Genomic DNA, 12,290 nt, shown 5'->3' with positions numbered 1-12,290 from the left:
TATACAACATAAAATTGTTGTCCAGTCTAGACAGACGCATCACGCATGCACATGTTTACCGAACCTATGCATTGTAAGTTGTAACAGGTAAGTTCTCAGTAAATTGTAAATTGTGAACAAGTGACTGGTTCTTATCGTTTTCTCTTATATATGTATCTCATGGTGATATAAGTTGTCTGTCTCGCGATACCAATATAGTTCATGTAACGTATTATATCTTTTATTCCACAAAAAATTTAACTTAAAAGTTAATTTAACGATTTCTTTTGGATTTTTTTGTTTTGTTTTGTTTATGTAGTCGGAGATATAAATAAGGGAGTAAGAAACAAATTAAAAGAAAAGTGAAAAAAAAGTTTTAAAGTGTAAAATGAGAAGTATATTAATTTGTATACTACTAATGATGTGTATGATTAGGCCACTAATCAATGAAAAGCTTAGCTGGGTTTTAGAGGAAGGCGCCAGGAAAGTAAAATAAAAAAAAAAAAACGAAAATCAGGTAGGGGTAAATTAGTCTTTTCACAAACCAAATATAATGAAAGGAAGAAAGGACTTAGTGAGGAAAGAGGAAGACGCGGAGGTACACTCATTTCTTCTCATAATCTATTCTTCTGATTCTCCGCAAAATCCTCTGAGAAAGAAAAAGGTTAGATTTGGTTTGGGTGTGGGGAAAGATTTTAGATTTTTAGTTGTTGTTGTTGTTGGTTGGAGGGATTGAAGAAGAAGAAGAAGAAATGAATCGACAAGGCGGTGGTGGACAACGGCTGAGATCAGCTAGACCCACCACAATTCACGATTGTGCTCTTTCCGGCGATCTTATCGCTTTGCAGAGGCTTCTTAAAGACAACACTTCTCTTCTCAATGAACGCANCCCCCCCCCCCCCCACTTTCTTTTGCTGAATTCCAAATCTGTTACTTAAAAACTCCGATTTCGATATGTGTTTGGTTCGGTACCGGATCGATTTAGACTAGTGAATGAATTTGAATTTGCATTTGAATCTGGAGAAATCGTATGCCCATGAATCAAAAATCTTGTTTTTTTTTTTTTGTTTGATTTTTGGGAATTTTGCAGATGTATCATACGCCACTTCATGTTTCTGCTGGTAATGGTAATGTTGATATAGTTAAGTATCTTCTTGCTTGGACTGGATCTGATAAAGTTGAGTTGGAAGCTATGAATACCGTAAGTCTTTTGTTCTTTTGTTTTCTTGAAGGTTTTTGATTTTGCAGTTTTAATCAATGTTGTTCTTTCAGTATGGTGAGACTCCATTGCACATGGCAGCCAAGAATGGTNGAATGAATTTGAAGTTTTGGTGGTGAATTTGCATTCGAATCTGGTGAAATCGTATGCCCATGAATCAAAAATCGTGTTTTTTTCCTTTTGTTTGATTTTGGGAATTTTGCAGATGTATCATACGCCACTTCATGTTTCTGCTGGTAATGGTAATGTTGATATAGTTAAGTATCTTCTTGCTTGGACTGGATCTGATAAAGTTGAGTTGGAAGCTATGAATACCGTAAGTCTTTTGTTCTTTTGTTTTCTTGAAGGTTTTTGATTTTGCAGTTTTAATCAATGTTGTTCTTTCAGTATGGTGAGACTCCATTGCACATGGCAGCCAAGAATGGTTGTAATGAAGCTGCTAAGCTACTCCTTGAGAGTGGTGCTTTTATTGAAGCTAAAGCCAGTGTAATTTTCTCTCCCTCTCTCTGTTCTACTTGATTGATTTAGCTTGGACTGATTTGGTTTGGATATTTTATGCAGAACGGTATGACACCATTGCACCTTGCGGTATGGTACTCAATTACTTCGAAAGATATCTCTACTGTTAAGACACTGCTCGACAATAACGCAGATTGCAGTGCCAAAGATAATGTATGATTTTTCTGAGATTATTATTGGTTCTTTTGTTTTTCGTAAATTGTGGTTTTAGTTTTGTGATAGCTGTTGGGATTTTGCATTTCCAGGAAGGGATGACTCCTTTGGACCATTTACCTAAAGGGCAAGGTAGTGAGAAGTTAAGGGAATTACTGCGGTGGTTTCTCCAAGAACAGAGGAAAAGAAGTGCGCTTGAGCAATGTGGTAAGACTAAAGCCAAGATGGATCTACTTGAGGATGAGTTATCTAATATTGTTGGATTAAGTGAGCTGAAGACACAACTGAGGAAATGGGCAAAAGGAATGCTTCTAGATGAGAGGAGAAGGGCTCTTGGGCTTAACATTGGAACTAGAAGACCTCCCCATATGGCATTTCTTGGAAACCCTGGAACAGGTGAAAGGAAATAAAATGATTAATGATTATGCTTCGCTGTCTTTANTTACTTCGAAAGATATCTCTACTGTTAAGACACTGCTCGACAATAACGCAGATTGCAGTGCCAAAGATAATGTATGATTTTTCTGAGATTATTATTGGTTCTTTTGTTTTTCGTAAATTGTGGTTTTAGTTTTGTGATAGCTGTTGGGATTTTGCATTTCCAGGAAGGGATGACTCCTTTGGACCATTTACCTAAAGGGCAAGGTAGTGAGAAGTTAAGGGAATTACTGCGGTGGTTTCTCCAAGAGCAGAGGAAAAGAAGTGCGCTTGAGCAATGTGGTAAGACTAAAGCCAAGATGGATCTGCTTGAGGATGAGTTATCTAATATTGTTGGGTTAAGTGAGCTGAAGACACAACTGAGGAAATGGGCAAAAGGAATGCTTCTAGATGAGAGGAGAAGGGCTCTTGGGCTTAACATTGGAACTAGAAGACCTCCCCATATGGCATTTCTTGGAAACCCTGGAACAGGTGAAAGGAAATAAAATGATTAATGATTATGCTTCGCTGTCTTTAAAAACAAACCAATACATGACTGCTTTTGTTGATCCAAATAACAGGTAAAACCATGGTAGCTCGAGTTCTGGGGAAGTTGCTTAACACGGTTGGGATTTTACCAACTGATAAGGTAACAGAAGTGCAGCGTACAGACTTGGTTGGTGAGTTTGTTGGCCATACAGGACCAAAGACCAGGAGAAAGGTGAAAACACTGTTCATATTATTCTAATTTCACTTGTGGGTTTGGTTTCAAGAATCTAAATGCTTTCAATTTCTGGACAGATCCAAGAAGCTGAGGGAGGGATTCTGTTTGTGGATGAAGCATACCGGTTGATCCCGATGCAAAAGGCGGACGACAAGGACTACGGTCTAGAAGCTCTGGAAGAAATCATGTCGGTCATGGACACAGGGAAAATCGTGGTGATATTCGCCGGATACAGCGAGCCAATGAAGCGTGTGATCGCATCAAACGAAGGGTTTTGCAGAAGGGTCACAAAGTTTTTCAATTTCAGCGACTTCAGTGCCAAAGAACTGGCACAGATACTACACATCAAGATGAACAACCAGGGAGAGGACACACTGTTCTATAGTTTCAGATTGCATGAGTCGTGCACCCTGCAGGAGATAGCATCACTGATAGAGAGGGAAACTACGGAGAAGCAGAGGAAGGAGATGAACGGAGGATTGGTGGACACGCTACTTGTTAACGCGAGGGAGAATCTTGATCTCCGACTTAGCTTTGAGTGTGTTGACACTGAAGAGATTTGTACAATCAATTTGGAGGATCTAGAGGCCGGACTTCGTGTTTTCTCGCAGTGAATCTCTGTATAATTTGATTAGTATTTACAACTGTATTGATTCAATTCTTTACATCCTATTCTTTTATGTTTTGTCCCCCTCAAGCTCTTGTAGGAGGAGAGATTTCAACATCCGTAGTCTGATCGCTCGCTCTATTTGTGTTGTTGTATAACAATATTGCTATATTTTGTCCTTTTTTTCTTTCACTTTTCTTAAATTTTTCGTGAAATATGTATCTATTTATTTTCTTTCATAAGAATGCATTACTTGTTAGATATGATACCAACGATTACATGCAAAGGTGTTGGGGGTACCAAACTAAGTAGTAAGTACCATTGCTCTGCGTTCTTTGGAGAACATGCTAAGTCGAAAATAGTGAGTGTAGTTTTTTTTAGTTCGGAGGTGTTTTGAAACAATATGGCCTAGGCCACTGCATTTCAGTTGAGCACAAATTATCCGTTTACTTGGATCTAAATTCGTTCCTTTAACTTATCTTTTTAAGAGTTTTGAGTGAGAATTATACGAACCTTACAAGTAGTTACCACTATGTAATTGCATGTAATCATACATGTTTGGACTCGATACACTCACTATTATCAATAACTACTACGACTCACTTTTTCTAGAACCTCTTGTTCGCACTAGAGTCTCTGTTGCCCACCGAAACCCTTCATGCATTCAGAATTTAAGATCAACTGCAAGAACTCAAGAGGTCGAAAATACTACAAAATCATCAAACGTATGTCTGAAAATACTACAAAATCATCAACTGCAAGAACTCAAACGTATGTCACGAGACACTTTATACTTAAAAGATAAATGTCCACTACTTTGACAAAAGTTAATCATCATATTAATCAACAATATTTTAAGAAAAAGATCAACTGATTATGAAATTTCATCAGGGTCATTGCCTCCGCCCCTGAACCCATAGCCCCCATAAGCTTGTTTTTATATAAAAAGCACCTTTTAAGAGGACAACCAAGATTGATTGGTTTAGAATTAAAACCTCTAACCCAATCAAAATCTAACACACATCAACATTAAGATGCACTACTTTATTGTCTAAGAAGAAACCCAATATCCTAATACAAAAAATATTCTACCAATTAAGTATGTAGATTTAAATTAAAAGGACGTGGGTCAATCACTAACCACATGTTAGGTGCATTATAAAAAATCCAAAATTATACATGGCTTGAATAAAACAGCAATTTATAGCATCAAAAGCATGGTCCTTGATTCGCTAGATCCTAAGAGACAGTGACCTCCTCCAATCGGCAAGAGATGGCTATACGCCCTTTGTCAACTTTCAACTATTCTCTCTTTGCCTTTTTTAAGCATATATTTCCATTTCTGTCGAGTGTTACACCTTCGATATGGACAAGAAATACAATACTAATTACTAATTTGAGGTTAGCTAATCCATAACCAATAGTTTATTTTGTTAGCTAATTAATAGAATAAATTAAAATACTAAGGACTCCTATGTTTTCTAATAGATAGTTGAAAAACAGGACCGTTCAGTATATATTCAATTCAGTAAAAAAAAACATTATTAAAAAATGATGCATGTTAATTATTGATCTGTTAAGTTGGAGAAATATTTCGCAAACAACTTCAAAGGAAAGTATAGAATGTTAATAATAAATAAATAGAAAAAATCAAAATTACACCACATATAATTTTTTATTAGTAGGTGTCTACAAATGATGAAATTATAAGTATATGACAAACAATTTTTTAACATTCAAAATCAACCATACTAGATTAGACATGTAAAGAAACTAGTATATAAATAATTGTTTTTAAAAAATGATGAAGGGTTAGGAAACTTTAATAAATTCTTTACAACTTCAAAAATATCATTTTAACCCAAATAAAAAGTATATTACCGGAGCTAATCAATTAGTCAAGAACTACAAAAAAAATGCGATAGTTACTTTTGCATGATGTGTGCGTAATGTAGAGCCGACAATCAAAGTGTGGGATCAGCACATCTACAAGAGATTTTGCCACTATCTGCTACCGACACGCGTCCTAGTGTGTTACATCAGGTGGTCCAATTAAGATCAATCGTTGTTTAAGACACTCACTAACCCAATGAGTGTTCGAAACGTTTTGGGCCGACCAAAGTCCCGTGGCTAACTGTCACGTCTCAAAACTTAACAATACATGAAATCATTTTTAGATGACAGTGAGAGTGGTGGAGCGTCGTGTTGGGTTGGGGGTGCGTTTGAATCTGAGTGGGTGCCTCGTTGACTTGTTTTACCACCCGACTAGTGTCGCCATAACCACGGCAAATACATTTGCAATGTTTACTAGTCAGCTTTGGGCATGTGGGTACAATAATCTAGTCTATAAACAATCCAATTCATATGTTTTGAACAAGTGTCAAATGAGAAAAAGTCAAATAACTCAAAGATAAGTAATGTCTTAGAATTATGGTCCACTCCACATCTCCATTATTCTATGAGATAACACAAGTTTTCTTATAAGATTGTTTGACCTAGAATCAGTGAATGAAAACATAGTCAGGTTAAACCGTCTTTCATGCCGGCATAGTAGATGTCATCTACTAGATGAGGTGATGTAGAGAATTTTTGACATAGTCCAAAAATTAAAATATGTAAATTGTGTTCGCAATACCCATTGCTCGAGTGGTATGGATTTTGTCTATAATACAATTTAATGGACATGTGAGGTTAAATCATGGATCAACGTTTAAAATTTTAGGAGACATCCTCACATGGCTTGGTTAGAGAGAAAACTACCTTTCAGATAGTGAGGCTCAACATTGACATGGTTTTTTACATGATTTTTTTCCTCGTTTTCATCCGAAATAGCTCAGTAAAGACATTTAACCACATATATATACATCTACTTAGCCCTGTTAAAAGTCTCCTATTTTATTCCATCTCTCCAAAATAAACAAATAAAATTTTGCCAAGTGTTGGATATGGGCTTTGCCCCAACATTTACAAAAGTCCAAACCAACATTTACAAAAGTCCAAACAGAAGATCTTAAGAGTTTTGGGCCTAAACTCTTGGATCTGGCCTATCTGGTCACCGGGGCAAAGTCATCATTTTACAGAGAAACAGAAACAGTCCTAGGTCACTGGCACACTATAAATACTAGAGGTCTTTGTTAGAGATGGAGATCCAAAATCTTGGCAATCAGAGAGAAAAAAACAATTATTTTCGTATTATTTGCGCTTAGATCTTTGATTGTATTTTTCGTAAACTCTCACCTTCAATTCTACGTTAATAAAAGGACCAGCTCCGATCCATCCCATTAAGACTCGTTTTATTTATATTGTCAATTTCTTACATCAACAATTTGGCGCCCACCGTGGAGCCAGACGGAATCCTTTCATTTCACGAATAGAGTTTGAAGACAAAAGCGTTTTCGGAAAACCAGAAGCATATCTCACACTGATCTCTCAAGTAACGAAAGCGTCGACTCTTCCGCGCCACGCTCTCCTGCGACCCGCGTCGCGTCTCCTAGACTGACCATATGGGGGCGCACCCGTTCGAGGACGAACAAGCTCCAAGGCGTCAATCCAACTGACCGCGAAGCCGTAGGCGCTACGTGCGTCGCTCCGACAAATCGCAAAAGCAACGGCGCTATCCCTCCTATTCATGTAGCCGCTGGCGTCAATCCAACCATCCGCGAAGCCGTAGGCGCTACGCGCGTCGCTCCGACCATTGGCGTAGCCAACAGCGCTATCCCTCCTGATCGTGTAACTGCTGACGACACTCCGAACACCGCGTAGTCGTAGGCGCGTACGCGCATCACCCAAACCATCTTACACCATCGTACATGCAATCAACGAACAATCATCGATATTCTCCACTCCCGAATACGATCTTGATCTCGCAAGCATAACCAGTAACAGCGACCTCGTCAACTCTCAAGCACGCCACAACGATGTCACGTACGCCATCATCAATCTTGCCATCTCGCCAACAAATATGCTAGCAAGTCATCTCGCCTAAAATTACAAGCATTCATGCGCTGACTTCCGCTGCGTCACCTCGCGACCGCATCGCCGAAAAACCTTGAAATACCACTCACGATCTCGCACTCTCGATCTCGCAACTCTCGTTCGAGCTCGCATCTCACGATCTTGTACGCAAAAAGTCTCGATCTAGCCACGATCTCGTACGCTAAAGTCTCGACCTCACTATCCTCTCGATCTAGCCACGATCTCGTACGCTAAAGTCTCGACCTCGCCATTCTCTCGATCTAGCCACGATCTTGTATGCAGAAGTCTCGATCTCGCCACGATCTCGTACGAAAAGGTCTCAATCTCGCCACGATCTCGTACGCAAAAGTCTCAACCTCGCAACTCTCGCTCGAGCTCGCTACCCTCAATCTCGCAACTCTCGCTGGAGCTCTCAACCCTCGATATCGCAGTCACGATCTCGCCACTCTCGATCTCGCATTCTCGATTTCACAACTCGCGCTCGATCTCGCACTCTCGATCTCCCCACTCTTGATCTCGCCCTCTCGAGCCCACAACAATAAGGATGAAAATTCTCAATTATGCCATCGTACGTTGCCCGTCGTCGTTCCGTGACTCCACGATTCTCCTACCACCCTCGGCGGCACCTCGCCATCGTCTCCATTATGCTACCACACCACAGAGAACAATATGCTGTTGACCTCTACACACCACCACGCTTGGATTAACGACACGCTAGACCAAGGCACCAGCATCGCTCCGTATTGAAGCTGACATCGCAAGCACCATCACGCTGCAACGCACAGTAACCGGAGAGGATAAAGCCTCACCAAGCTCAGCAGGCAGCATTCCAGCCGACCTCTCTAAATTGGAAGAATGGCGAGATTCCGAACAACCATGATCTCGCCCTTGCCAAGTCTCGAACACTCCGACTGGACAAGAATCAGAGTCGACAAATCGTCACACGAGCCATGCTGCCTCCGCGTCAACTACCATACCATCACGCCGACATCGTACGCGCACCCACCAGCCAGCGCCGCTGGCAAACCACCGCACATTCACCAGCACGCATGAAGGAGCAATACCTGCCATATTTGGTGCAAAGAGAACCTCTCAAGTCCAAAAAAAAAAAAATCATCACACGCTCGACAATATCGAGCTCTAAGTACTCACAGGATAAGCCGGAAGCAAAAGCCGCACCGAATGAGTTTTCAGGCAATACTGCCTTGCTAACGATTAGCTTGCACATCGTCGCCCTGGCCAGGTGTACGATCTTAAACGCACTCCGCATGGGTGCAATGTTGAAATAATCCTTGTCCTTACTTCGGTAGGACATTTTAAGCCGAGCTCAGACTCGCAATGAGGTAGCAGAAAGCGGAGTGAGTAAGCCGAGACCTTGACTCGCACACACATAATTATTGCAGCACCCACAGGGTAACCCGGTCACGCAAACCTCACCTAAAACAGTACGACAAGTCCGTCTTGTCTACTCAAGACGTTTCGGGGAAAAACATATCCAGGATAAGCCATGAGACGTCCTGCACTGCAAAATATGCCATGTAAACAATTAAAACGTCGCATATGTATTTTGAGGGTAATTTCGCAATAATATAATTTTGTGCGACAAAAATCAGCAATAATCAACCGTTGCGAAGATCATCAATAAAATACGAATGACCAAGTTCATGCAGCAATCGAGTTCGCATGACAAAAAGAAAAATCCAAAAACAAAAACAACAAACAATAATACGAGGACATATCACTCGTTTGCAGCATCATCGGCGCCTCCATCAGCAGCCTCCGGGAATGGCTCCAGATCCTATCCTCGGGAATTAATATCCATCTGTTAATCAACGTCTGAAAACACTCCACCGTCCTACTACACGCGCACGTCTTGACTCGTACGAGCTCGTAATTTCTCCGCAAGCGGTGATCTCATCAAATGGTGACCCCGCCAACTTGATCTCGCCAAGCCAAGCCAACATCATACACAGCAATATCGTATACATATGTTGAGCTCGCCAATGATTCCATACGGAGAGGTATTGAGGTCACCAATGATTCCATACGAAGAAGTATTGAGCTCGCCAATGAGTCTATATGGAGAAGTGTTGAGCTCGCTAATGATTCCATACAGAGAGGTATTGAGGTAACCAATGATTCCATACGAAGAAGTATTGAGCTCGCCAATGAGTCCATACGGAGAAGTGTTGAGCTTGCCAATGATTCCATACGGAGAAGTGTTGAGCTCGCCAAGGTCCTGTACGCAGAAGTATCGAGCGCGCCAACGCGTCACCACCTCATTCTCGCAATAACAAGCGCAGCAAGCTCCGAATGCAGGCAATCAACTCGACCTCAATCTCGCTACGAGCACGACCTCGCCATTCTCGATCTGCGCCCTCAAACTCACAACGAGGACAAATCCTTGAGCACACCACCTTACGGACAAATCCCCGTCAATCCATCTCGCCAGACCATCTCACCACGCCATCTTGTCATCTCGTCATCTCGCACAATCTGCCCCAACATTCCACGAGACTCTTGATAGTACCCCATAAGCATGTCACGAGTTCGCCACAGCGAGATAACGATCTCCCACAGAGAACAAGGCGGCGGAAGATGGACCGAACCCCACGATGGTTGGGAAGAGATCACGGCGGCAGACGACCTCGGCGGAGGGCGTGCTCGGCGAAGCCATGGCCCTTACACAACCACAAAAAATCTAATGTAAAAGGATAAGGGAGAGAGAAAGAAAATTACCTTGTGGAGACATATATATATATATATATGGAGGGACCAGCACGTTGACCGAGGTAAAAAGGAAAACCCTAATTTTGGAGCCATCTCTACTTCTCGCGCCTCGGGAAACGTGCAAACACGCAAAACTCCCGTTTAAAACCCGAGTGACCTAGAAAAACGTGCACAATACACTATTCATCCCGAAATCTCCCGGATGTTTCGAAAAATGTGCGGAAGGCATTATTCATCCCGGAATTTCCCGGATGTCTCGAAAAACATGTGCAATGCACTGTTCATCCAGGCACCGTCCGGAAGGCCGTCAAACTCTCAAAAATCTTCTGTTCATTTTGCAAGATGGATCTAGAGACATGGAACTGTACCAGACGAGCTCAAGCACGCCATCGCTCATCGGACTTGGGGGGACCATTGTTGGATATTGGCTTTGCCCCCAACATTTACAGAAGCCCAAACAGAAGATCTTAGGAGTTTTGGGCCTAAAGTCTTGGATCTGCCTATCTGGTCGCAGGGGCAAAATCACTATTTTACAGAGAAACAGAAAAAGCCCTAAGTCACTGGCCAACTATAAATACTAGAGGTCTTTATCAGAGCTGGGGATCCGAAATCTTGGCAATCAGAGAGAAAAAAACAATTATTTTCGTATTATTTGTGCTTAGATTTTTGATTATATTTTCCGTAAACTCTCACCTTCAATTCTACGTTAATAAAATGACCAGCTCTGATTCATCCCCATTAAAACTTGTTTTATTTATATTGTCGATTTCTTACATCAACACCAAGTAGTATTAGAGAAACAACTCAACGACGTGAACTTTATAACTCTTCAATACATAAGCTAGGTCTTCCCAAACATGTCTCCTCAATTCATTGTGACTATTAATAGAATTTCTCTAAACCAAAATCAGATTAACTCTAAATAAATTCTCTCATTGTCACACAATGAAAGGATTCAAAATTTCTTCCATGGCTCTTGTATTGTGGCTTTTAAGCCTTTTCCTTCTCCTTATAACTATTGTTCAATATCTTCAACTTTGTCATTTTCTTTTTTGCGAACTCTTATTATTTATTGTTCATATTCGAACACTCCAAAAACTTCTGAAAAAAAATTGTTTCCTCTCTTTGGTCCTAAATATTAATCCACATACAACTTAGTCCGGTAAATAAAAGTAGCCTTCTATTTTCATCACCGTTTTGTTTTCGAAGCCATTGGATATAGATTTTTTTTATCTTCTATATGGGATACAATTAAGGGAATGCATGTGCTTATAATTAATCACTAAAACAAAATATTAAATTTAATATACTGCAAAGTATTAGCCAAAAAGTGAAAGCCATTTGGATAAATTTAAATTTTTAATATTAAAATATATTACAAAAAGAAACTAAAGTGCAAAAAAGTGAAACATATTTTGTTATTATTATAAAAGAGAAGATATCTTTAATACTTAAATTAAAAAGCATAAAAAAAAACACACCAAAGAAGATCAAAAATGTTGTTTATTACAAAAGTATGGAATAAATTACAAATCATGGAAAATGCTTAAAACCAAAGTCAACATATCAACTTTAACAAAATATAATTGGAAAATTATATACTGTCAAACTTTCTATAATCGATGACTACTGACTCTATCTATCTCCCCCTGTCACGTAACCTTAACAACTATATATCGATCTTTCTGTCCTTATTTTTCTTCTTGGTTATACGTTTACCAAAATAATTAGAACAACAACAAAAAGAAACAAAAAATTAAATAAAAGAACCATAATAATAATAAGAAAGAAGATCATATATCATGTGAAGCTAAAAGCTAAAAGCCACCTCGAAACAGAGAAAACGGATAAGGCGGTGTTGTTGGTGGATTTGACTCTGCCACTCCTCCAAACGTCGATGTCTCTTTATACCTTGCTTCTCCTTGTATACTCCCACATCCTCCTCCTCCTCCTCCTCCTCCTCCTCC

At 40.1% G+C, this 12,290-nt stretch overlaps 2 protein-coding genes across 6 annotated transcripts in view; one reads left to right on the top strand and one right to left on the bottom strand.

Moving 5' to 3' along the window:
* On the top strand, positions 547-3,833 carry LOC104789598 (protein CbxX, chromosomal-like). Of its 4 annotated transcripts, none has more exons than XM_010515284.2 (7): positions 547-871; positions 1,066-1,180; positions 1,586-1,684; positions 1,760-1,870; positions 1,963-2,266; positions 2,869-3,008; positions 3,089-3,833. In XM_010515284.2, exons 1-7 carry the CDS (start codon positions 732-734, stop codon positions 3,623-3,625), a joined length of 1,446 nt encoding a protein of 481 aa, XP_010513586.1. In that variant the 5' UTR covers positions 547-731; the 3' UTR covers positions 3,626-3,833. The 4 variants fall into 4 exon arrangements, with proteins under 4 accessions (XP_010513586.1, XP_019083472.1, XP_010513576.1 ...); XM_010515279.2 differs by lacking the exons at positions 547-871; positions 1,066-1,180; positions 1,963-2,266 and adding exons at positions 1,315-1,514; positions 2,325-2,383; positions 2,476-2,779 and having other exon boundaries at positions 1,760-1,811; positions 3,089-3,821; XM_019227927.1 differs by lacking the exon at positions 547-871 and having other exon boundaries at positions 889-1,180; positions 3,089-3,821.
* LOC104789585 (heat stress transcription factor C-1-like) overlaps positions 11,810-12,290 on the bottom strand; it is a 2,506-nt gene continuing 2,025 nt past the window's right edge. The window contains exon 3 of one of the 2 annotated variants that reach the window (XM_010515257.2): positions 11,810-12,286. In XM_010515257.2, coding sequence (XP_010513559.1) covers positions 12,141-12,286 — 146 coding nt within the window. In that variant the 3' untranslated portion in view covers positions 11,810-12,140. The remainder of the gene's footprint in view (positions 12,287-12,290) is intronic. The other variant, XM_010515265.2, reaches the window with a different exon arrangement.

Source organism: Camelina sativa, chromosome 1, assembly GCF_000633955.1.
Source record: "Camelina sativa cultivar DH55 chromosome 1, Cs, whole genome shotgun sequence".
NCBI lineage: Eukaryota > Viridiplantae > Streptophyta > Magnoliopsida > Brassicales > Brassicaceae > Camelina > Camelina sativa.
The sequence above is the reverse complement of the archived record's forward strand: the minus strand, read 5'-3'. Positions and strand labels throughout refer to the sequence as shown.